This window comes from Lathyrus oleraceus, chromosome 7 (assembly GCF_024323335.1).
Source record: "Lathyrus oleraceus cultivar Zhongwan6 chromosome 7, CAAS_Psat_ZW6_1.0, whole genome shotgun sequence".
In the NCBI taxonomy this organism is placed as follows: domain Eukaryota; kingdom Viridiplantae; phylum Streptophyta; class Magnoliopsida; order Fabales; family Fabaceae; genus Lathyrus; species Lathyrus oleraceus.
Window position 1 is genome coordinate 264,529,175 of NC_066585.1, and position 26,299 is coordinate 264,555,473.

Sequence of the window (26,299 nt, forward strand, 5' to 3'; positions counted from 1 at the left end):
TTGAAAACAACGTTCTTTTCATAATGATTACAATATTCGGTTACAACAATTAAAACAAAAACACAAATAACAAATAAAACGACTAAAAAACATATGTATGTGATTACAACAATCAGGACAATATCATCTGAACTATTCATTATAATACGACAATCATTGTCAATTTTAACTGACTCCCCAAAACGATGTTATCCATTAGTGTTGAACATCGTAACAAGTCTTTCAATTCTTCTGATCTTTTCATCGTCTCCAATGTCTTCATCTAACCAACGGATCAAGCTCTAAAGATGCTCGAAAGTCTCTGTATTCCATAGTCGGATCTTCATCAGAGGCTTTATTGCTAAATAAATCAAATTAATATTTCTTTTGATGATGTAATACATTTTAAAGAAATTTGAAGGAGAGAATTAGAAAATGGATGGGAAATGGCGAGGAGGGAATGACTTTTTTATAAAAAACCAAAACAACATAGGAGCCACAGACAATGTCGTATGCTCTTAAAGCTTGCATGCATGCGCCACTGACATTGGCATCACACATGAGTATACACCACAGGCAATGACACATAAGGCAAAATTTGAGTGCATGCGCCATAGACAATGACACATCTTCTATGGGGATGAATGTTTTTTGTTTGAAAAGTGGTTGGTTTGATATATACTTGAAAATGGTGGTTATTTGAAGTTTTTTTTTGTTGAAAAATATGGTTATTTTATATAATAAAATCCTGTTGCAACTTTATCTCTTATCTTTCAATTAAATTGTGTTAAAAGATTTATATTATATTTTTTATTTTTCAAATTATAAAATATTTTGAATATTTTACATAAACTAAAATACACAATTTGTATGAGAAAAATAAATTATGTATAATTTTACACTATTATTCTTTATTTATTGCACATGAAAGAGAAATTTAAAGAATTAAAATAAGAAATAGTAATAAATAATAGAAGGTATATTGAAAAAATATCATTAATTTTGCATTAGAATTGTAATGTGATTTATAATTTGAAGATTTTTTTTTTGCAAAATGACTTATAATTTGAATTAGAGGAATTGAAGTATAAAATATAACTTGAACATGAGTTATATTCGAGAGACACTGATTTGTTGGTCAGATCATTGGATCAGTGGTCAAACCACATGATTAAACTGGATAACTCGGTTGAATAAATTGTTCTCTATAACAACACTGTATAGTTAATAAACTGATCGAACATAATAACTATGTCTCTAAAAAAACCACTACACCTACAAAATTTTAAAATATTACAATTTCACAAGTTTATTCTTTAAATTCAATTTCTAAATATAGTCATTAGACACAACAAAATAATACAAAATACAAATTCATATAAATTTTGAAAAAAGTCTAATTGCAATCTAAACTAAATAATAAAATAATTGCAGTGTCTAATAAATTTAATTTCAATGAGGAAAAGTTATTATATTTTTATTTTATTTTATTTTTTAAAATTATCAAAACTGTTAGGGGAGTTTTTTACTAGGGAGCATTGAACAGTGTGAGATTTCTTTTCTAGAGCAATATCTTTGTGAGAGACACACCACATATTCACCCAAAATCTTAAGGTGGTAGGTGAGGGGGTTTTCTCACTTATAAATGCTCAAGTCTCCACATTATCAACCAATGTGGGACTATTATCCATAATACTCACACTTGACACATTCTCAACACTCCCCCTCAAGTGTGAGTCCACAATGCTCCCCCTCAAGTGAAAGCTCTACTTACTTCTCTTGTATCGCACGAAACGTTTCTTATTCACCACACTGACGTCATTGATACTCTTCAACGGAACGTTTCTTATTCACCATCCTGGCGCCGTTGACTTTAGATACAAGTAACCCGATCCCTTTCTGAAACCAAAGGCTCATGATACCATTTGTTGGAGGAGTTTATCACTAGGGAGCATTAAATATTGTGGGTAGAGCAACACCTATGTGAGAGACACACCACATATTCATCCAAAACCTTAAGGTGATAGGAATGGGTTCTCTCACTTATAAATGCTCAAGTCTCCACATTATCAACCAATGTGAGACTATTATCCACACTACTCACACTTGACACATACTCAACAAAAACGACATTGTTTTGTCTGGAAAAAAAAGTAAATGTTTAATCCACAATTTTTCAAAACTTGAAAAACAAAACATGCATAAAATATAAAATATAGTAGATTTAAATGTACTTTTGATCCCCCTATTTTAATGTTTTAATCATCCTATTTTAAAACTTAACTTTTTGGTAATCATACTATTTTAAAAATTAAGTTTTTGGTCCCTCAAATTTACATTATTACATTAACATGATAATGATTAAGATAATAAGTGTTTGGGCCTAAATTAAGGTCCATTATGTCAGAGCATCTCTAACAAAATGAGGAAGTTTTACCTCGTACCCCTACAATTCTACTCAGACCCCTACAATTAAATTTTTTGGACCAAAATACCCTCATATAAATAGGGTATATTTTTCAAAAATGGAAGTTTTTTTTATTTGCGCCTGAAGACTTCCGGAAGAGCATTTTTGGCCTTGTAAACCGGAACACTGGGAGTAAGTCTTCTGGTTCACAAGACATATACCAGAACACTTCTTAAAAGACTTCTTATTCGCTGCAGTTTTGGGGCATTGAACCGGAACTCTTTAAGAAAGTCTTCCGGTTTGGAAGAGTATATACCGGAACTCTTGCTTAAAGACTTCCGATTTGCATGAACTAAACCGGAACTCTTTTAAGAAGTGTTTCGGTAGTCAACCTAATTTTTTTTCACACCGGAACTCTTTTAAGAAGTGTTCCGGTGCGTTTTTTTTATTTTATTTTTTATTTTTATAATAATTTTTATAAAATTATTTTGTTATAATTTTTTTATAGTGGTTTGAAGACGATGTGCAGATGGTAGGATTCCAGACCGTAGTTTAGACCGGGGCGCATCTTCATCTGCAGCAGAGCCGGCTGGATATCCAAGAGGGTCGTACGATACGTCTCTTTTGGTAAAGTACGAGCATCATGTTGCTCGTCATTTATGGTTTTGTGAGGTAAATAAACGGGATATATTTGAAATTGAATAATATTTGAATATTTTATATTGTGTTTTATAATATGTGTTTTAATTGTTTTTAGGAAAGAGGTCCGAAGAAAGAGTTAAAGGTTGTTGGACACGGGTTAAAGCTGACATCGAGGGTTCCACTAGCTCTTTCACAATAGATGGGGAGTTGGGTATCTAGGTTTGAGTTATCTTCACTTTAGAGAACTAGTTTGAACAAGATAGACACAAATCTAGTATATGCATTTGTGGAAAGATGGCATCTTCATTTCACATGCCGTTTGGTGAAATGAGCATTACTTTGGATGACGTCTCATGCCTGCTTCACTTGCCCATCAGGGGTGTCTTCTGGAGTCCTCAGGATGTCACTAAAGAGGTTGTTGTTGAACTTGTTGTTGACTACTTAGGAGTGTCACATGGTGAGACACAATCACATGTTCGTAGCTGCAGGGGTTCTTATTATAAATTGGAGTGGTTATACGATTTATTCGTACAGCAAACCGGAAGTCTTCAAAGAAGAGTTTCGAAATACACAAAAATAATACTGGAAGACTTCAACAAAGAGTTCTGGTATGTGTTACTTTGTTAACCGGAACTCTTTCAATAATTGTTATGTAACGTTTTTTTTAAAAGAACCAGAATTCTTTCAACAAGTCTTCCGGTTTACTGTTTGCAATGTTCCAGATGTCTTTTTCAAAGTCTTCCGGTTTGAAAAAAATACATACCAGAAGTCTTTTTCTAGGAGTTCCGGTACGAGGGTGGAATGTGTAATTTTCAGAAGTATCAACTGAATGGAAAAAATGAAATGCTAAATTGGTTAAAACCAATTAAGGGTAAAATTGGTATTTTTAAAAAATTATTGGGGTATGAGTCTAATGTAGGGGTATGAAGTAAAATTTCCACAAAATGATATGGGACTTCTGTTTCCTGATCAATATGAGCAACTTAAGCAATTTGAGATGCAAGCTGTTGAGAGTTGCTTCTCTCTTTTCTTGGCAATATCTATGCACTCTCTTGCATTATCCTCCCCACTCTACAACTCAGTTCAGAAGCCACGCTCGTACTCAAGTACAATCACTCTCTTTTCAACAAGTTTCGGGATTTTAATTTGTATGGTTATAGTGATTAGGGGTGTGTAAAAAACCTGGTTATTCATAACCAAATTGATATCCAAATTGTTCCACTTTTAAAAAACCAAACCAAGTGCTAAAATAAAAATTTGGATATCCATTTTGTTATCCAAATATAAATCGTTACCCATTATAAAAATTTGGTTTTGTTATTGGGTATCCAAATTTTACTATGCCTTAAATTTTTATATTTGTCTGTTTTTATGTTTTATCACATTATAAATTAATTTTATATGTTAAATTATTTTAAAAATGAAATTCAGATTTTTTTTGTTTTCACGAAAAATATTATATTCGGAATTTTTTTTTTGAAAAAATTATATTTGATATTTTTTTTCAAATAAAATTATTATTTTCTTCTAAATAAAAAGAAATATTTTTTATCAAAAAAAATTGTATTTTTTCAGTAAAAAAATTATTTTTTAAAAAATTTAGATTTTTTTTTTAATAATTTTTTTAATTTTCAAAAAGACTATTTTTTCAAATTTTCAGAATAAAAAAACTTTTATTTTCAGAAAAAAAATTGTTTTTAAAAATAATAACTTTTTATTCTCAGATTTTTTTTATTTTCGATTTTCATTTTTTTAAAATAAATTTTTTTCAATTTTTTTTTATTTTTTGGAATAATTTTTGTTTTAAAGAATTTTTTTATGTTTAATTTCTTTTTTTTTTCAGAAAATAATTTTATTATTTTCAACTTTTTTTTTATATATTTTTTTCTTTTTTCTGAATATTTATTTTTTTTAAAAAAATTGTATGTTTTTTAAATTTAAAAAAAATATATTTTAAAATCTCATAAAATTTGTTTATGTTTTTAAATTTAAAAGTTAATATTAATTTAAAGAAAATATAAAATTTAAATTAAATTAAATAATTTTGTTTAAAATCAAAACCCATTTAAAACCGATTTTAAACCGGTTCGAAATTTTAAATTGGTTTTTGTGAGAAGTGGTTTGATTTATAAATCATAACCATAAAAATAGATTGATAATATGGTATTCATGCACACTTCTAATAATAATAGTTAATTTATTTATAGAATTTTATATATGAAATTACATAATTTTTAAAGGTTAATGTAGCCAGATTTACTCCTGATAACTTACTCTTTTTTTGACATAATTTAAATTTTGTTACGAGAATATGAATATGAAGCTATCTTAGAAGTGCCATTTGTTTGAAAATGTGATTTCTTTGATTTTTTTTTTTTTAAAATAGCAAATAAAAATTGATGCAGTTTCCTGGTGAACATTATAAACTCTTTGCTTATGTAATTTCTTCTTCAATTGTCCATGGAAGCTTGAACTTTAACTCCTCATTCAATGGTCAATATTTACATGTGCCAAGTTTGAGGTTACCAATGATAACTCAAAAAACTCCCATGCACACGCCGGTTATCAAGATGGCGGGGAAACCGAAAATACATTTCATTCAAGGAACTCCCAGATGTGAAGCTGACTTAATCAAAAGGTGATTGCAACAGAAGAATTTGGAATTACATATGTGCTTACATTGTTATTTTGAATCACTATGGTTTGTGTAATAAGGTGATTCTTACATAGGTGCTTACAATAGGTCCATAAATGTCATTGCCAGAAAAAGAGAGAAGCTTATTCAGTTAGTGTAACAAGTACCACATCTTTTCTGTTATTCAAACTACAAGTTGTGTCCACATGTTGGTTGAAGAGGAGTTGTGACAAATTAGGCCTTAAAGCTAGGTTCAAACTCATATATATTTTTTTTTATATTTATATTAATTAATTTCTAAAAAACATAATTAAAATTAGTAATAAATAAATTTATTCTATCAAAAATAATAAATTATTCTAGTTATCATTTCTGGGTTATTAAAAATATTTTTATATTCTTAATCGTCATTGAGACTTATACAAAAGTGGATGTGAACAACAATTTTAAAAGATATAAACTTGAGGAACAAAAAATTAGGTTTCGAAATAGAGAGATTAAAAATTAAAAGACATCAAAATTGGAAGATCAAAAGTGCATTTAAATGTATAAGTATTTTCATTAACCAACTGTCATATTTAGACCAACTACTCAAATATACATAAGATATAGTACAAATAGATCCGATAAAGCATGAGAGGCAGCAACTTCCACACTTCCTTCCTTGGGCCAATTGATATTGAAACATTTTCTCCAATAACTCAACTTGAGTTAATAGTTCACCTGCAAATTTCTTGTAAGAGTCAAACACTGAATTTTATGCCGACTCTGCAGTCGATGATCATACCACCAAGAACACGATAAAACATAAACAACCTCACATACCTTGAGTTTACGTGGCCAAATCGGGCTCCTAACAGTTCTGCAGAACTTTATGCCTTTCATCATCCTGCATGAGATGAAGATCCATGTGTAAAATTCATGTTATTCGGTATAAATTTCTTGAAAACTAATAAGTAATAACTCCCTCGATCGCTATGTATCTGCAACAACATAAATGATATTTATGGGTTATCATGAGGGGGAAGCATTTACATTGGGTCAAACACTCACCTAAAGGTCAAATATCCACCCAAACAAGTGAGAGAGACACCACATATTCACCTAAAACCTTAAGATGATAGGTGTATGAGTCATTTTACTTATAAAGTGCTCAACCTCCACTTTTCTAAGCAATGTGGGACTTAGAACTCACATTTATTTCTCAACACAACTCACACTTGTTTCTTAACAATCTCCCCTCATGTGTGAGTCCATCCATTATGCTCCCCCTCAAGCGGAAGCTCTTTCATCCACATGTTTATACCGTCGTTGACAGACACCATTATCTCATCATGGACACTTCAACAGAACACGCTTCCTGACCACTATGTCAGGAAGACTTTCGACACAAGGAGTCGGTCCCTTACTCGAACCAGGCTATGATGCCACTAATAGGTCATTAGGAGGGGAAAACATTCACATTAGGTCAAACACTCACCTAAAGGTCAAAGACTCACCTAAACAGGTGAGAGAGACATCACATATTCATCCAAAACCTTAAGGTGATAAGTGTATGGATCATCTTATTTATAAAATGCCCAAACTCCAATTTTCAAAGCAATGTGGGACTTAGAACTCAAACTTGTTTCATAACACAACTCACACTTATTTCTCAATAGATATAACAGTCAATAATAACATAATGTGTCTAATAGAATTTGAGGCTTAAAAGGCCAAACATTGATTGTCTCTTTCACCAATACTACGAGGGTGAATTAAGGCATTATCGGTTTTCCACTTTCATTAATGTTGGTATTGCTATGTGCATCTATCATATTGACAAGTTTCATCAAGCCCCCTACTTATAAACCTTCCATACAAACTATTGGATTTAAATGTTAAGTATCACCCACTGATCCTTTAAAGATGATAATTATTTCTTAAAAGCCATATGATGACACTCTGTCATTGCATATTTTTGATTGAAGAAACAGATTAAAATAAGTCAAAGAGGAGCAAAAATGAAGGATAAAGACCAAAGAAAGATGCAAAAATGACCAAGTATTTAGAAATAAGGACTTAGTGAAAATCTAATGAAAAAAAGAGCAAAAAAATGTGCAGCTACTGGAATAATCACGTGCAGCATCGCACACGTGATAGAAAAGTTTTGTCAGCATCGCGCGTGCGATGAAAGCTTTCACGTGCATGATAGATTCTTTTCTGGGCCTATTCTGACACGTTATGGGCTGATTTGACAGCTATAAAAGGGAGTTTTGGCATCTTTTCAAGGGTTCTGCGATTTTTGACTGAAAGTGACGGTAAAAAGCACCAAGAGGGCGATTTTGAGAGAATTGAAAGCCATTGAAGGTCAGTTCTTCAAGGATTTTTAGATGCAACCATCATCGCATTTCTTGGTATTTGAGTATATCGTTATGAGTAGCCTAACATCTCTAAGTTAGGTTTTGTTTGATGAACTTATTTTGAACCTGTTGGGCATATGTTTAACTTGTCATTGCATAAATAATTGGAGCTATATTTCTGTTCAATTGCTTCTTTTGCTTAATAATTTTTATGTGAGATACTCTTTTAATCTCATCTTGGGCACACAGGGAATACTGACCATTAGTCTATGTGTTGGAACTAGGGAAATCGTTGTATTTACGTTGGTAAAATAGGGATATGAGATCCCAACTAGTGGCATTTTAATTAATTTTCTATTGCATCATCCAATTTTACTTACGCTGGTTGAATAGGGATAGGAGATCCCGAGTAGGAATTAGTGAGCTATACACCAGTGGATTGAGTATAGTGGTTATGTTAACTCGCCGTGGAAATATAATGACTATCTCATTCATATAATGCATTAGCCATCAACAGGGGAGAAATATGGGATTCTATACAAAACCTGACTACTTTCGTATTATTCTAGAACAATTTTTATTTTTTGCATCCAAACTCGAAAAATCCCCTAATTTGTTACTTTCTATACTTGCACAACTATTGTGTTGTTAAATAGAAGCCCTTGTGGAATCCATATCTTTTTATTAATGTGACATTATCGGTACACTTGCCTTATGCAACACTTTTATTCCTTTTATTTTAAGTTTATAGTAGTTAATTTATTTTTCTTCTTTTCATTTGCAACACTATTGTGGGTATTTGTTTTTTATTAGTGCATTTCAGGTTTAAGGCATAGAGAAACCCATCATGGCAGAACCAACAACACAAACTATGGGGGTCTACTGTAGGTCTACTTATGCAACACAAGTTTCTTTGGGTTTTGTCCCAGCCACCCCAGTAAATTTCAACATCAAATACTGTGTGCTTTCAAATCTTAGAGATAAGCAATTTGACGGAAACACAACAAGTGATCCATTGGAACATCTAGGCGGTCCTACGAGACATCATTGATGTGTCAACCAGAAGGTATTACCGAGGATCAGGTTAAACTGAAACTATTCAACTTCTCCTTGGTAGGGAGAGCGCAAGACTGATTACTGTGTCTTCCAAATGGAGTAATCAGAACTTTGAGAGAATTAAAAGACAAATTTTTGGAAAGATTCTTCACTACAACACAATTCATAGAAAGGAAGACTTAGATTACATACTTTGAGCAGCAAGAAACCGAATCTCTATGATTTTTGGAGAGGTTTAAATTATTGTTACACAAATATCCTAATCATAATATGACCAGTATGGAAGAAATGCATATTTTTGTCAAGGGTTTACAAATACAAACATGAATGCTTTTAGATGCATCCGCTGAGGGTACAATAAGAACATTGACCAAACCTCAGGTAAAAGAGTTGATAGAGAAAATGAGCCTAAATGAATACAACTTTGCAAATACAAAAGGTCTTAAATATGCAGAAACAAAGAGCAGATCTCATAGTGAGTTAGGAGGTTACAAAGAGATTCTCAAAAAGCTATAACCGTTGAATCAAAAGTTGAATGTAACAAGTACAACTCATGAGTCTTCAAATGAGGTAGTGTTCTTAATGTGTGTTAATTATGGGGAAGAACATTTTGCAAGTAATTTTACGAAATAACAACTTATTGGAGAAATACAAGCTGTAACCATAAATTCCCATTGTGGATAACCACAAATGGATGCGGAAGTCAAGATCTCCTCGTTGGAAGAAACACTAACTCAGTTTATGTTGGTATATACTACATAACTTGTTGAACGAAAATCAAAAGGAGTCAATGAAAAGACTAGAAGGGAAAATGTCGAGTCTATCTCAGCAAATCTCATCACTAGCAAACGAAAGAGAAAATTGTAACGCGGTAGAATTGAGAAATCACATGTTCCCTTCGTTCTCAGTGTGAACAAGCAGAAACAAAATTGCGGAACAAAGTAGTGAGAAAAATGAGAAACCAAAAATCAAACCTAGAGGATAAAGTTTCGAGCGAAACTATTGTGAGGGGAGAGACACTTGACAAATTCATTGATAAAGACTCACCTTTTAGGAGAACAAAAAACCAAATCATCAACGAACCAACCCTCAAGTTACCTGATTACATCAAACCACCTTACCCTTTCATTAAGAAGAAACTGAAGAGAAAGATGGAAGTGGGGAAGTTTAAAAAATTCTTGGAGATGCTCACAGCGTTATAAGTAAATATTCTATTTTGTGATGCTATGGAACAAATGCCCGTCTATGCCAAATTCATGAAAGAGCTTCTAAATGGTAAACACGGATTTAAAGATGATGAAAATGTTGATTTAGCTGAAGAATGTAGTGCAATCATCCAATGCAAGCTACCACCCAAACTAACAGATCCATGTAGATTTACTATTCCTTGCTCTATAGGTTCATTAAACATTGGTCAGGCACTATGTGATTCAGGGGAGAGCATCAATTTGATGTCACCGTCTATGATGAAGAAATTAAATTATGAAGAGCTAAAACCTATGAAAATGAATTTGACTCTAGCCGACAGATCAGTCACATACCCGTATGGAGTACTAGAGGATGTGTTGCTAAGGGTTGATGATTTATTTTTCCCCGTTGATTTTGTCATCTTGGATATGCCGGAAGATGCCGAAACATCATTATTGTTAGGGAGACACCTCCTTACCATAGGAAGAGTTTTGATTGATGTAAAAAGATGAGAATTGATTCTCCGATTTAATAAAGAGCAGGCAGTATTTAATGTCTGTGAAGCCATGAAACTCACGAATATTCAATTACTAATTGGTTTAAATTATGGGTTTTCTATGGTAAAGACTCAAGTTTTATTGATAAAATATTTACCTTTTATTAACAAAGCTTACTAAATAATTGCTCAATAAGAAAGCAACATAGCTCCTTCAAATACTATTGATGAACCAATGATTTTTGCTAATGCTTATGATTCCAACAGAGCTTATGGTTGTGGTAGAGGCTACACTAATGGAGGTACCGGTATATGTTTCAACTTTGCAGTCTAACAGAACTAAACTAGAAGCTCGAGCTAGAACATCAGCTTTCTTAGGCTACAAGTCAGCCTCAAAGCTACATTCTTCTTGACCTCCACTTAAAAGAAATATTCATTTCAATCAAACCAAACACCAAGGCTTGAAATACAAACACAAATTCCTGGTTTCTGTCAAAGAAAAGTCCAAGTGTAGAAAAGTCCCTAGTTTATTTTCCCTTCCTAAACTTTTTGGCCTTAGATTATATAATTTGGATTAATTAGCCATAAGTTCAACCCAGAGTTGGAAGTAAAGGGCATAGAATCATGTCCAAACATGCTTGATATGTAGAATTTAGAACACCAATAACATGATATTGTGCTGATTATGTATTTTTACAAACAAATTGAATTAAGACATAGTTGTAAGGGTGAACATCCAAAATAGGCTGAATAAGTGAAAAACACCAAAAGAGAGTAGTATTTATTCATAGAGAGCATGCTCCAATTACAGACTGAGAAAAATTCTTATATGTATGCATGTTGTTCGCTAATGCCGGAGTTTCAAGGCCGCATCTTATACACTTGAAAAAAATATTGAAGGAAATTCTTATCCCATGGCAAACTTCTGAGTCCAGCTTCTAGCAGTGGACTCATACTTGACTCTGTCGGTTTTGCACATATGAGCAACTTCCGGCACAAGAGGGTCATCGGGATTCGGATCTGTTAGCAGAGAACATATAGAGAGCAGCACCTGTATTGTATCATCATGTGTTTTAACAATCAGTCAACATATTGTTTATAAAACAGAAAGAAACTAATGAAATGAATGAAGATGGTTTGCAATAACAAGACCTTGGATATTGTGAGAGCAGGACTCCATTGTTCTTTGAGTATGTCGAGGCAAATATTTCCGTTGCTGTTAATGTTGGGATGGAATACTTTGGTCCTGAATGCGACCTGCAATTAGATTGAATTGAACATCAAGATTTCGTATCGCGGTTACAGCCGAGCCATGATCCTTACTAAAGAAAACCGGTGTCAGTGTTTTAAAAGTTTTTTGGTGTATACCTTGGGAGGTTTGAAGGGATAATCAGGAGGAAAATGAATGGTAACAAGGAAAACACCACCAGCATAAGGACTATCATTTGGACCAATGATGGTTGCTTGCCAATGAAACATGTCCTCGCCGACAGGGCCTGAAACTCGTCATAACAACCACATCACAATACAGTTATTGTTAAATAAACCAATTCAAGTTTCATTCAAACTCTTTACCTGCACTGCATGAAGTTGGTGGATCTCTCTGCAAGTCCTTGAGTTCTTTTACTATTCTCTTGGAAGCCATATTCTTCACCTGGTTGGTTCTCTTGTCAGTATTATGTATTGGAGATTACTAGCACACTATGAGAAACAAATCAGGTTGCATGTATATTTAATGAAGCGATATAGTCGGTGTTGTAGAAGAGAGATTGATAGGAATCAATGCAAGAGCTCCATTTGTTGAACTTTTTTACCAATGGAAGTGGGAACAGTATATATTCCTCTCAAGAAAAGGAAGATAAGATTTTAAGAATAAAGGATGTTTGCCATATTACTTTGTATTTTTGCCGCTTTCAACTTAGATATCATTGCTTTTCTTCTATCATTTTCAGATTACTTGGCCTACCCACTAGGATTGAACTAGTGGTGAGAAGTTTGAATGATATTTGAGGTTCTGAATTCAAACATGGTTGTCCATCCACGCAAAATTATTCCATAGGTATTATATATCAAAGCTAAATGCTGAATCTATCAAAAGTTGATGGTTTTTAGTTTTAGTTTGGTTTACAAGTTCAACATCTCTTTTCTTCCTTTTTTTGTTAATTGTGTTGATGCCAAAACAAGATACTCAATTATTGGATGCTTAATGAAATCCAAACCACCCAAAAAGAATAAATGAGATCCCCAATTTGCTAGCAGACTCTATCAGACCACGAGTTCAGTATCTGATAAAGTTGTCAGAACTGAAATAATGCTTTACTTGTCTTTTCTATCCTTTAAAATAATGGTTAATCACGGTCAAACTGTAATAAAACAACTAGAGACCTTATTTAACTGTGAAGAATCTATAATAACTATTTATGTTGCATACCTTCAAATGTGGCTCTTGGACATCCACATGGTATTCTCTTTTTTATTGTGCCCTTAACAACTGACTTTACATTTTAAAGTAAGTTCTCAAGAAAATATGATCCTAGTAATCCATAGTTCGGCAGGGTGGTAAGTGAAGTCACTTGAAAACAAATGGAAGAATGAATCAATGAACAAACCAAACTATATTCAGGCTGTTAAACAGCTGACATAATTAATTACATATACTTAGTGCACATCCAAAGCCACATATGCAAACACTTCCTAGATTAGATTACAATGTGAGTAAAACCCATGTCCACAAGTGGAGATGGATATTTAATAATCAATACAGCAGGTAAATATCCCAGAGAAACACAAGAGTTTGTACACACCAAACATGTTGAAATTATGACTTTAAATAGTATATCCTTCAGCCAGAGACAAATAGCTTGATGCTTTATAAGCAAAACCTTATCGTGGTCAATTGAACATGGTGAATTCCTCCATCTAGGTTGAAAATAGTGTAAGATATGGAATCAGAAATGGCAAACACTACCAGGAAATGGCTACTGTCATGTCATCCTCCATGAACTACAAAATGAAGAATTGAAGATCACAAAATAGAACAGGCTTTATGCCCCTTTCTCTTAGGTTTCTTTTGTTTTGGCGGCTGTAGAACTACTTTGATGGCCGCATCGAAAACAGCCTTCACATTCTGTATCAAGAGATTAATATTGATTAGGTCATGATATAAAATAAACTCCGGAAATTTCAAAGATTCAAATAACATATATGTACCTTTTGTGTTTTGGAACTACATTCTATGTAAACTGGAGCACCAATAAGTTTTCTGAGTTCCTCACCCTTCACAAAAGATAGAAAATCAAATCAGACCAATCACCGACCTATCTTGTAAGTTGATGCCCAATTATGAGCAAACAAAGGCTAAAAGACACAACAATTAAATAGAAAACAAAGCAAAAGCAAAAGCAATAACAAGAAAAAATACACAAAGTATTAGCAAATAGCAAGTACCTGTGCTGTGGTGATTGGTGCAGCACCAGGATGGTCTTGAAAGAACTGGTTATCATCTCGAAGATCTACAAGACATAGATTTAGTTGCCATTAAATGGCCAAGCAAACAAATCATGACAACTTTATAACGGAGCCAACAAATACATGTGTTTAATTTAAGTTAAACCTTATACGTAGGAGGAAGCACATTCCAAAAGCAAATGTGAAAACTATACAACCACCACCAAGCCTTATCCCACTAAGTGGGATTGGCTACATGGATCAACTTTCGCCATAATGGATCAGTTGGTATGTTCATTTCTCCATCTTGCCGTGGTCATTGGTTCAATCCCCATTGGGGTTACATTTTAATCCTGCCTATGTTAGTTTTGCTATGCATATCTAGTCCCAAGCCCGGATAAAAGGAGAGGGTTGTGTTAGGCAGTCGACAACCAACGCAAAACTTTGTCGATTCTCTATAACATTGATCAACAACTGTGAAAACTATCAACAGAAAATTTTCAGAACAGAAGCTGCTCATTTGTTGCAGACTATTAACAAAAGAAATTCTGACTAGTTTTGAAGTCAAGGACTAATTATGTCAAGCACTGACTTTACCAGGGTAACTATGTACTAATAGCTTGCACTCTTCTCTCATCTTAAGCTTCTTAAACAGACACTGTACTTGCTTTTATCAGTAACACTCGTGCAACAACGAAAACAGCCACAATATACTTGACTTTTAGTTATTAGTATATTCAGGACCAGTTAAGAAGATAATATTTGTGCTCAATTCAACAACACAAATTAAAGGAAATAAATCAATAAGTATTAAAAAATAAAAATAAAAATTCTTTGATTAAATAAATATTATATATTTTTCTTAAATAAATAATAGAAATTTTAGAATATTGTGTTTTGAAGAGTGGTCATTAAATTTTTAATGACATGTGGATTAAAAGAATGAAACGTAAACAAAATTGTTTGAAGCTCAATTGTAATTTATTCAATATTGCCACGTCATGACACTATAATGGTTAAAAAAATAAATACTAGTACAAACCCTAAAAACGTCTCTACTAAGTTTACGGATCTTTGTTCAATCTTAATCAGACGGTGATGCTATGCTGACCAGGTTTTCTTTGAAGCGGTGATCCACATCGAAATGAAATTAAAATGATTTAATTGGGCTTTCAAACCACTGAAAATAATTTATTTTTTGAAAATAATTTATTTTTTAAAAATAAAAGTAAAAATAAAAAGAGGATATACATCTATAACGGCACTATTTTGAAAATTAGTTACAATACGTATACAACAATATCAAGAAATTTTCGCATCACTCTTCACAATTCACCAATAAAAACCAGAAAATAAGCATTTGGTTGTTTCACTACGTAGCGCTCAAGAACATTCAAGATTTTCATCTCTCTTCATTCAATCAACACGTACTATTCTTTCTCCTTCTTCTTTGTTTTATTCATAACCACTGCGTAAACATAGCCATATACCTAGTTTCATCACCGTTGCATGCAACTAATAATCCACGAAAAACGTAACAATTATCGTTTTCTTTTTTATAGATCCTAATTTTATTTCAAATGTTATCATGAACACAACGAATCCATCGTTGATTCGTAGCTAGGGTTCTTTTTGTTAATATGAATGACCTAATTTCTTTTTTTTATTGAATTGAAATATTGAATGACCTAATTTGATTTATTTTGATTTATTGATTTGAATTTGCAGTTACATTGATTCAATGGCGTCATCGAATTCACCCTGTGCAGCGTGCAAGTTTCTCCGCCGAAAGTGCACACAAGAATGCGACTTCGCCCCCTATTTTCTCCCCGAAAATCCACAGCGATTCGCGAATGTGCACCGTGTCTTCGGCGCAAGCAATGTGGCTAAGCTCTTAAAAGAGCTTAACGTGGCTGACCGCGAAGACGCGGTGAGATCTTTAGCTTACGAGGCAGAGTCTCGTTTGAAAGATCCTATCTATGGCTGCGTTGGTTTGATCTCGGCTCTCCAACAGCGTCTTCGGGAGGTTCAAACTGAACTGGCTGTTGCAAAAAAGGAACTGTCCAGTTACAATTCTAATCCTCAAGTTATGCCGTTCTTGTTTGGGAATCCTGGTGCGGGGTTACAGCAGCATCAACAGTGGAATAACTCACAATTTGCAGGTGTTGCTAATGCGAACTACTCGTATAATTTTCCGCATGAGATGCTTGGAGGAGCGGGGATGGTTACTCGCGATGTTCAGCAAGAACAAGAGCTTCTTGAAGCTCAGCAGATAGTTGCCTCTCAGCAAGATTATTTGCTTAGATTTGGCGGCCTTCATGTAGGTGGTAGTGGTGGTGGTACTGCTGTTGTTTCTGGTCATGCTGATATGGCTCATTCGCTGGGTATAGGAAGCTTTGAAAATGGAGGTAGCGGCGGAGGAAGTAGCAGCGGCTGTGGTTATTATCAGATTCAGCAACAACAACAGGGAGAGCCACAACAGCAACACCAGGATTATAATCCTCATGTTGGTGTTGCTGCTGCGGTGAACCAAACTGAGACGCCGGGTCTGTTATCTCCTCAGAATCAGGAGAATGGTGGTGAGGATGGTAGGAGTGCTGGTAGCACTCATCGTTCTAGTTGATTTTTCATTTATTGCTTTGTTTCTTTAGTGAGATTTCAGAATATTGGTTATTGTTGACATGTGAATACGAGGTTTATGTATTTTTGGTCTTATAAATATATAGTATATGAATGCATCTCAATAAAGACGAGGTTTATGTATTTTTGTTTTCTATGTTTCGTTGGATGTGTCTTCTCTATTTGTTGGTGGAGTATGTACCAATTACTTAGTGATATTTGTGCTAGTTGATATGGTGATTTTGTGCAACTATCTAGTGTCTCCAGGTTCGAGGATTGAAGTAAGCACCTTTAGTTAAAGGATAGGTTCAATAAATAATTAACTTTCACCACATTAAAACAACGAAATTAGTAAAAGAAAAGCTATTAGTTTGGTCATTAAACGAAGAAACTTCACAGAATCACATAATTTTATTATGCTTCTCTTCCACAAAAGGAGCGCACCAAACGAGTAATCATATTTAGAGAATGAAATGAAGAAGTGAGAGTCTAACCAAGTTTTGTTCCAACGAGAATAATTGGAACACCGGGAGCATAATGCCTTAACTCAGGAATCCACTACAAAAATGGAAAGGGGAAATTAGTCCATAGTAGAAGGGGACAAAATAGAAATAAAACCGAATAATATCAAGCTTACTTTCTTGGCAATATTCTCATAACTAGCTCTACTTATGAGAGAAAAGGCAAGCAAGAAAACATCGGCTCCACGATAGCTTAAGGGTCTTAATCTATTGTAATCTTCTTGGCCTGTTTCATAAGTTGAAAATTTTATAACAATCACTATCCAGTTCCAAAAATAATCGACAAATGAGGTACATATATAATCATGATAAGAAACGTACCAGCTGTATCCCACAACCCCAAATTTATAGTGCTCCCATCCACAACTACATTTGCACTGAAATTGTCAAAGACAGTGGGCACATAGTCCTGTTTCGAATAGATAAAAAAGAAACAAAACATGTCAAAAAATCACAATTATAGACTAATACACCCAAAATCATCCTCACCTATTAGTCAATTTACAAGTCAAACAGAAGTCATATTTTTGAAGATTATCGCATCAATCCACAAACAAACCAAAAAAAGGACCAAAATCAACAGAAATGCATCATCAGAGAATCAAAATCAACATTAAAGATTCAATCAAAAAATCTCCCTTCTCCTCTCTCCACGCAACAAATTAAAGATCCCAAACAGCATCAGCAACTCCAAATCAAAAGGTTCAAAAAGACGATGAATCAAGAAAACTCTGAGCAATATATTGTCAGGGAAGAGAGAAAAAAAGAAGCACAAACCGTTGGGAAAGTGTTGCTGGTATAGGAGATAAGCAAACAAGTCTTGCCAACGGCTCCATCGCCTACTGTGACACACTTTATGAATCTGGAACCGCTCATTTCGGAAATCGTTTCAACTTTGTTGTGTGTAAACCCTAATTATTCATGTGGCAATGTTGTAGTATTTTCAGGTTCAGAAGAATCGGTGAAGAAGAAGAAGAAGAAGAAGGGTTAGAGAAAAAGAAGTCAAATTGAATTTTTTGGGTACAGAAGGTGATTCTTGTTGTTGTAGTAGAGCCAGCTCTTGCCAGCTAGATATTGTTATTATGATCAAATTTTATTTTTATTTTTTCCTATCAATTTTCTTACTCTATATACACAAAAATATCAAACTAATAACTTATGATTAAATTAAAATTTTAACTATTTAAAACAAAACAAAAAGTTTAAATTATAATATAGCATTAAGACAAATTAAATACAAAGGTTTGGTTGGTAAGTTAAAGGGCAAGAGAAATATATTTGCAAATTTGCAAATAGAAACTTCGGTTTTATAATTCAAATAAATAAAATATTAATGTAAATTTATGATATTGTTGACCAAGTTTATGTAGTAATAAAAATAGATTAAATAACAGATATAACCTTTTAAAGTTTATTGTTTTATGGTCAATTCACTTTCCTTTGTCATTGTCGATTTAAATGTGAAATACACACTACTATAATGTTAAATATAGCATACCAAAAACTATCATCTTATAAATGTTAAATATCTTTTAATATATAATTAACTTTAAAATTTACACGTCTTGATTTTCAGTAAAAGATATAACATTTCTACCAAATATTTCATAATTTAAATCTTTTTCGTGATGTGATATAATGTTTTTGCAATTTTATAATTAATAAATATGACATAATTATCTCACATACTAATTTTGTTTAGAGAGATATATTTAAGTCTACAATACATTCTAGGAAAAATTCATATATAACATTAAGAAGTGGTTGAGGAAACAATAAAATAAAAAAGGAAAAAGAGTATTTAAGGGACTGAACTATCTTTCAATTTGTAAATAGATAAGGTAAGAATGGACTATTAATATATATTGAGTTACAAATATTTATCGGAGTTAAATGGAAATTAATAATTTCAAGACGACTCTACGTAGACGTAGAAGATTGAGTTTGAAAATTATATTCCTCTTCTTATTATCTGGTTAGTATTTATAATTAAAAAAAATTGAAGTTGACGATAACAACAATTAGGATAGTTTTAAATTTTTGAATCGTATTCCAATAAAAGATAATTTGACTAGGCGGGAGATTTTTTGATAGACGGTGGCATATAATTTTTAATTGGCTAGGTTTTTCAACGGTATTTTAAGAAAAATTATTGGATTATCTCTTATAATTTGGAGAGTTATGTGGTTTGTCGAAAAATGTTTGGTTGCTTCTTAATACTATTTGGCTATCTGTGATTCAGATTATTTGGAAATAGTAAAACACTTGTATTTTTTTAGAATAAAGAGGAGCATTTGCGAGCGTTATCAGAAATGGTAAAGCTTCAATCTTTTTGGTGGTTAAAGTCGAAATATGTGTCTTTTGATTTTGATTGTTAGGTTTGGAGGCAAAATCTTTTATCTTTTATAGTCTATTTTGTAGTCAACTTTATGATGTGCCTTATTCAGAGCTTTGTGTTGTAATTTCGGATTTTTTTTGTCATCTTCAGTACTGCTTATACTCGAGTGACTTATTTTGATCAATAATATATTTCTTATTTTGGCCTTTTCAAAAAAAAAGGAGCATAATAATTGAAAAGTAATGAGTAACAAAAATATTTTCATTATATAACACGTACAATTGCAATAAATAAATAACCTAAATATTTAAATATCAATTGATTTTGAGTTACAAATATTTGATGTTAATTGATTAGTATATAAAGTAAAAATACTATGATAATTAAATTCATGTGACACCAGAAGGTAAAGGAAACACAAGAAGGAGATGAGGGTTGAATTGGTTTTCAAGGATGAAATTTTTTGCAACCCAAACAGAAAAACAGAAACAATGAACACAATTATTTTTATCCTAGTTCGTTGTTAACAAAGTTACGTCCATTCCATCCGTCAATGTGATTTCACCTCATCACAATGACTTAATCCACTATAACCAACCTTGATTACAACCACAAAGACTAATTGTCGATGTCTTCTTGAGTAATTATGCTTAAACCCTAGTCACTCAAGAAAATATAATCACAAATATTTTTATACAAAGTGTGTTACAAAATGCTTCTAAGAAAGCAAAATACACAAATGAATTATAAAGTATTTCATATAAAATATATTCTATGAAGAGTATGAACAAAAGTTCCTTTTGTGTGTCTGTTTTTTCTTTCTCTCAAAAATATTCACATTATGCAATATTCGCGTAATGATATCTCTTATAATTCTTAGCACTTCGTTATTGTCTCATTCTTCCAAGACTCCTTTATATAGGCAGTGAAAATATATGTTAGAGGATAAAAATGGAATACTCAAATGTAGTTGTATCCTTGCGTAAAGGTCTGTGAAAATGGGAGACACGATGGTACAATAGTACAATCATTTACCCAAAAAATTAGTGTAGTGGAAGGAATATTTGATCTTGTATTGTCTACTATTTTCTCACGTAAAATATTTTTAATCTTATCTTCAATATTCATGGGCTTTTGTAGAGAAATGATGAGGCATGCATAGAAGAAGAATAAGAGTCTGGTTGAGAGAATCTTCATAAACTTGACCTTCAGAGTCTTGATCCAGTTCATTAAAACATGGTCTTTAGAGTCTGGTACAGTTCACCAGAGTTGTTTAAGCGCATGGCTTTAGAGCTTGACAGCGACATAAGCTTCAGAGTCATAAAGCTTTGGATAAACAATGTTCAGAAACGTTGAGTAGAGTAGTCTGAAGCTTGATTATCTTGTAGAACACACATCTCAAAGTCATAGTGCACTAGGTTCAGAATCTGATGACGACATACGTCATTCCTTCATATTCAGAGCTTATATCTAGTATTTGAACATTATACAAAACCATTAGGATACAAAATTGTTCTCTAAAAGTCTATGTATTGTTATCATCAAAACATAAGGCCAAATGCATAACCAAATTTTGTTCTTACAATCCCCCCCTTTTTGATGATGACAAAACCATATATTTTGATGAATAAATTTTACTTGGTTTAATCATATAAAAGCATCATAGTGAGGTTTGTAAGCTCCCCTTGAATTTTATACTATTAAAAAATATTTCTCAACTTAAAACTTCAAAGTTAGGTTTGCAAGCCCCCCCTCAGTTTACGACTTAAAATAATTTAACACATAAAACAGTTCAATCAGCATGAAAGAATTAACTTCCATGTGTGAAGAAGCATGGTTGAAATTTCTTCTGATTTGAACTTTCTTGACTTCATGTATCAGAATGTGTTGTATCAGAAAGTCTGATTATCAAGAGTTTGTCTTGTATCAGAGTCTTTGTTAAGCTTTTACCAGATCTTGGTGGGACATATTCCTTGTAACAGATCTTGATTAGAAATCTGTGATTCCTTGTATCACAACCTGGTTGAAAGTTGGCTTGTATCATAGCTTGGTTTAACAACCATATAAGTCTGGTTAATGGTAGGTAAACTATGAAGCTAAGGTTTGGATAGTCTGATTAACTAAAATTCTGAAAGGCCTAGTTAACTTGACTGAAAAGGATCTCCTTAGTAACATTGGTGAACTTTATCAAGGTTCCCCGAGTTAGATATTATAAAGAAGTATCAGAATCAGAAATGTTTGGGATTAGAAAGGAAATAAATATATCAAAGTCGTGTCCACTCTTCCCTCTATTTGTCATAAATAAAAAAGATAAAGATATAAATAAAGACAAAGAAAATTAATTTGATCTAGAAAGATAAAGATAGAAAATTAATCAAAACAAAATAAAGCAACATTTAAAAGAGTTTGGTTTCTAGGTTATGGGTGGCAGTCTTGACAATATGACTTGAAGCAGACCTTCAACCTTTGTGTTAGTTTGAGCATGTTCCTTAAACATGTCTTCTTGCTTGTCCAGGTGAGTCATAAAAACATCACTTTATTGCTTAAGTTCTTCCATAGTCTTCAGCACAAGAGGAATGGGTTCAGCTTCTACTAATGGCTTCATTCCAGATACAGTTGCAATCTCAATTTCTAGAGGAGGAGTAACTATTATCTCTGTTTCAGCTTCTGGTGAGGGTGGGGGTTTTGGAGTGAACATCTCCAGAAGTGGCTCGATGACCCCAGAAATCTTGTCATGAAATCTCTTCCCAACTATTTTGAATCAGAGATCTCTCAGTTCCCATGAACGAAAGTTAATCCATCATTTGACATCAAGCCAAGCAGCATCACTCTGAGAAGGATTGACACATTTTGTGCAATCTTGCGTCACATAGTATAGAAGCTCATTTTCTTCATACTCAAATTGTCTAATTAAATCATCAATTTCCTCAGGGTCAATGACAGGTTTAGGTTCAGGTTCTTTCTCGGTATTAGAGGAAATTTCAATAGTTTGGTCTGAGGAATAAGGAGTTAAGGGTTCATTGTTTTGTATTAGTTCTATAAAAGTGTCAACAATAGGTTCATCTATGTTGTTAGGTTAAGGGGGTGGTGTTGGTGGTGTTGGTGTGTATTCTGGAAAGCCACGGGATTCAAGAATGATAATGTTAAAAGAAGTGTGAATGGAATGGATGGTTTCAGAAGGGGAATTTTCTGGTTGAGGTTATGTAGAGACTATTTTAGTAACAGGTGGTTATATAGGTTCAGATGGTTGTTCAGTGGTTGTAATAGTGGGATGGTCATGTGGTGTATCAACGGTTAGGATTTGAGAGAGAATTTTTTTTGGAATGTGTGGGGGTTCAGCTACAGTGGCTCCATATGCGTTAGGGTTAGATGGATCATGTACAGGAATTTTAATTATTTCAGAAACAATTGGTTGTTTTTCTTTGGGGTTGGAGATGGTTCCAAATGGTATGGATACATAAGGTATTGAGCTAGGTTGTAGAGAAGTAAATGAAGTAGTATTAAAAGATTAATTATAAGTAAAAAAGGCCTCAACTATAGGAGACTTACCATAAGGTTTCTTCTGAGAAATAGGTACTTTAGTTGGCTTAGGACTCCCAGAACCTATAGCTTCTGGTGTATATCCCAGAGTACTTCTCAAGATATCATAAGTCTTAGCCACCTTGGTTGGAGGCTTGACTATTCCAGAGGGTCCATCACCTATTACTTTAGACTTCATCTTCCTCCTTAGGGGAAAAACACCAGAATAAGTTTCAAGAAGCTCATCATAGGAGTATTCTAATGGCGTGATACATGTAGCTAAACAGTCAACAATGGATAATCATCAATGTGAATTCTTCTAGAGGCAACAAAATTCCTTTCCAGAGCTTCTGAAGGATCAGGGACATCAGTTATCAAAGAAATATTCTTCAAATTCTTCCCTTTGAAGTTTTTCCTAATGTCAATGTCAACTTCTTTGGTCAAACCAACATCTATCAAAGTCAGAACCAACTTGCTTTCAAAAAGCACGTATGAAATAAGTCTACCTAGAGAAATCCACTTTCTGGGTTTTGGGGTTCCATTTCTGGTCTTCTTTATTATCTCCCTCAGATACTTGAATAAAATAGAGGGTAAATTCATCTTACTCCCCGAATAAATGTAGAAGAGCATGTACTTCTGATTTGTGTTGATGTAGTCAGAAGAGTTTGTTGAGGGTCTGTGGTGCACATAACCCAGAAGAATCTTAAACCATACTCTGAGATGGTTGTGAATATTCTTAGTGTTTGAAGAGTCTGTCCATCTTGGAAAATTACAGCAAAAATCTCATCCAACTTAGCCCTCTTAGCTAGCATGCCAAAACACTTCTTCCCAGATCCATCGTGATTGAGAAGTTTTGTTATGGACTTCTCACATATGCTGATCTTGGACCCCAAAATGTAAGAAGTAACTTGCAATTTTGACACAACAGCATGGATCCAAAATTGTTTCACCAACTCAGGGTAAACAGGCCCCTTGAGGCGATTAAAGAATTCCTCCCATCCTTGAGATTTAATCTCTTCAGTAAGATCAACCCCATTTTCCTTGATGTTGTTAAAATCCACGATCAACTCACATGGAACCTCTGATTCATTGAATGGAATAGAAAAAGTGAGTTTTTGAAGTCCTTCTTTATGTTGATCTTGTTGTTGTTCTTGATTTTGAGTAAACTGTTGTTGTTGTTGTTGAACTTGTTGTTGTTGAACTTGTTGTTGTTGAGAATCATCCATGGTGAAAAACTAGTTTTAGGGTTGCATAGAAAATGGTTTGAAAGAGAGAAAGTGTGGGTTTGTTAGTAGCGTAAGTGTGTGAAATATGAGTGAAGAGTGTTTTTATAAAGGTTTTGCAATGATGACAAAATCTTGAACAATGCAACAAATCTGACAAAAGGGAAGACGTAGAGAGATTTTACTTATTCCCAAGAAATCTCTTCTCCCAATGTGTCACTCAACCGTTAGAAGCGTTTTAGTTTAAGATAGTTTTCTTTAATTTTATCCACAAACCTATGTTGATTGACAACTCATTAATACAGTTACCTCATCCTTCTTCATAATACACGTAGAATACATTGGAGTTTTAGCTATCTTGCATTTTGACATGTCAAACTTCTTCAGAACCAAGAGGTTGGTGTACATATACTTTTTCAGTTATGTAACCATTCAGAAATTCACTCTTAACATCCATCTGATACAAGATGATATTATGATTAATAGCAAAAAAAATTAAGATACATATAGACTCTAACCTGGAAACTAGTGTAAAGGTCTCAGTATAGTCAACCCCCTTTTGCTGACTATAGCCTTGTGCAACCAGCCTAGCCTTGTTCCTTACCACTTATCCTTTTTCATTTAACTTGTTTCTGAAGATCCATTTTGTCCCAATGATATGAATTCCTTTGGGTCTTGGCACAAGAGTCCACACATCATTTCTGGAGAATTGGTTCAATTCTTCTTGCATTGCCAGAATCCACTAAGTGTCCAGAAGTGCTTCATCAATAGATGTAGGTTCTATGAGGGACACCAAACCCAAAAGTGTCTCTTCTGAAGGTTTAAATGAGGATCTGGTTCTGATTGTTCCAATTTATCTCCCAGAATAAATTCTTCAAAATGTGAAGTTCTTTGTTTGTGCTTCCTTAGAGGAGTTTGAAATTCAACAACTTTTGGTTAAACAGTCTCAAAGTCTTTTGCTTCAGCATCTTTAGCTTCTGAAATTTTTCCTTCATAGGCTGATTATGTAATCTCCAGATTTGCAAACTTCTCAACTAGCTTTGATTTTTCAGAGTCATGCTTATCATCAAATATGACATGAATTGATTCCTTAACAATTTGTGTTTCAATGTTATATACTTTATAGCCTTTCGAGTGTTTAGAGTATCCTAACATTATACACTTTTATGCTTTAGAATCAAACTTGCTCAGATTGTCCTTAGTGTTCAGAATAAAAACAAGTACATCCAAAAGGATAGAAATATGAAATGTTGGGTTTTATCTTCTTCCATAATTCGTAAGGAGTCTTACCCATAATAGGTCTTATAGAGATCATGTTCTGAATATAGCATGTTATGTTAACTGCCTCTGTTCAGAAGTGTTTAGCCATATTAGCCTCACTGATTATGGTTTTGGCCATTTCTTGCAAGGTCTTATTCTTCCTCTTTACAACTCCATGTTATTGTGGATTTCTAGGACAAGAGAAATCATGGGAAATGTCACTTTCATTAAAAAGTTTTTCAAAATCTTTATTTTCAAATTCACCACCATGGTCACTTCTGACTTTAATAATTCTAAATTCTTTCTCGTTTTCCACTTATGAGCAGAAGGTAGAGAATACAGAATGTGACTCATCCTTGTGTCTTAAGAATTTGACCCATGTCCATCTGTTGTAGTCATCAACAATGACTAAACCATATTTTTTGTCATTTACTGAAGCAATTTTCACTGGTCCAAAGAGGTCAATATGCAAGAGTTCCAAAGGCCTAGAGGTAGAAATAATATTCTTTGCTTTGAAAGAAGTTTTTGAAAACTTGCATTTTTGACATGCTTCACAAAGAGCATCTGAAGAGAACTTCAGATTTGAAAGGCCTTTAACTAAATCAAGCTTATTTAGTTGAGAAATTC

The 26,299-nt window shown here is 33.3% G+C and overlaps 4 protein-coding genes across 4 annotated transcripts; 2 read left to right on the forward strand and 2 right to left on the reverse strand.

Annotated features, from left to right (window-relative positions):
* The first annotated feature begins 10,296 nt into the window (after positions 1-10,296).
* On the forward strand, positions 10,297-10,761 carry LOC127103346 (uncharacterized). Its single transcript, XM_051040612.1, has one exon. The coding sequence runs from the start codon at positions 10,297-10,299 to the stop codon at positions 10,759-10,761; it is 465 nt and encodes a 154-aa protein (XP_050896569.1).
* A 739-nt stretch (positions 10,762-11,500) lies between these two features.
* LOC127108093 (ubiquitin-conjugating enzyme E2 28) lies at positions 11,501-12,625 on the reverse strand. The gene is made up of 4 exons (XM_051045462.1): positions 12,321-12,625; positions 12,114-12,241; positions 11,898-12,002; positions 11,501-11,796 (listed from the first exon to the last, which is right to left on the reverse strand). The coding sequence occupies exons 1-4, from the start codon at positions 12,388-12,390 to the stop codon at positions 11,653-11,655; spliced, it is 447 nt and encodes a 148-aa protein (XP_050901419.1). The 5' UTR covers positions 12,391-12,625; the 3' UTR covers positions 11,501-11,652.
* A 712-nt stretch (positions 12,626-13,337) lies between these two features.
* On the reverse strand, positions 13,338-18,409 carry LOC127108092 (rac-like GTP-binding protein RAC1). Its single transcript, XM_051045461.1, has 7 exons — positions 18,110-18,409; positions 17,654-17,741; positions 17,449-17,558; positions 17,306-17,369; positions 14,193-14,257; positions 13,956-14,021; positions 13,338-13,872 (listed from the first exon to the last, which is right to left on the reverse strand). Exons 1-7 carry the CDS (start codon positions 18,206-18,208, stop codon positions 13,771-13,773), a joined length of 594 nt encoding a protein of 197 aa, XP_050901418.1. The 5' UTR covers positions 18,209-18,409; the 3' UTR covers positions 13,338-13,770.
* On the forward strand, positions 15,490-16,955 carry LOC127108091 (protein ASYMMETRIC LEAVES 2). Its single transcript, XM_051045460.1, has 2 exons — positions 15,490-15,619; positions 15,921-16,955. Exon 2 carries the CDS (start codon positions 15,934-15,936, stop codon positions 16,813-16,815), a length of 882 nt encoding a protein of 293 aa, XP_050901417.1. The 5' UTR covers positions 15,490-15,619; positions 15,921-15,933; the 3' UTR covers positions 16,816-16,955.
* Positions 18,410-26,299: the final 7,890 nt, after the last annotated feature.

Excerpts from the sequence above, each read along its gene's own strand:
- LOC127108092 (XM_051045461.1), bottom strand. The coding sequence starts at position 18,208 with ATGAGCGGTTCCAGATTCATAAAGTGTGTCACAGTAGGCGATGGAGCC. Across the intron at positions 17,370-17,448 it reads ATGAGAATATTGCCAAGAAA|TGGATTCCTGAGTTAAGGCA; the intron begins GTAAGCTTGATA and ends CCATTTTTGTAG. Across the intron at positions 13,873-13,955 it reads GTAGTTCCAAAACACAAAAG|AATGTGAAGGCTGTTTTCGA; the intron begins GTACATATATGT and ends CTCTTGATACAG.
- LOC127103346 (XM_051040612.1), top strand. The coding sequence starts at position 10,297 with ATGCCCGTCTATGCCAAATTCATGAAAGAGCTTCTAAATGGTAAACAC.
- LOC127108091 (XM_051045460.1), top strand. The coding sequence starts at position 15,934 with ATGGCGTCATCGAATTCACCCTGTGCAGCGTGCAAGTTTCTCCGCCGA.
- LOC127108093 (XM_051045462.1), bottom strand. The coding sequence starts at position 12,390 with ATGGCTTCCAAGAGAATAGTAAAAGAACTCAAGGACTTGCAGAGAGAT. Across the intron at positions 12,242-12,320 it reads ACCAACTTCATGCAGTGCAG|GCCCTGTCGGCGAGGACATG; the intron begins GTAAAGAGTTTG and ends GACGAGTTTCAG. Across the intron at positions 12,003-12,113 it reads ATCCCTTCAAACCTCCCAAG|GTCGCATTCAGGACCAAAGT; the intron begins GTATACACCAAA and ends ATCTAATTGCAG.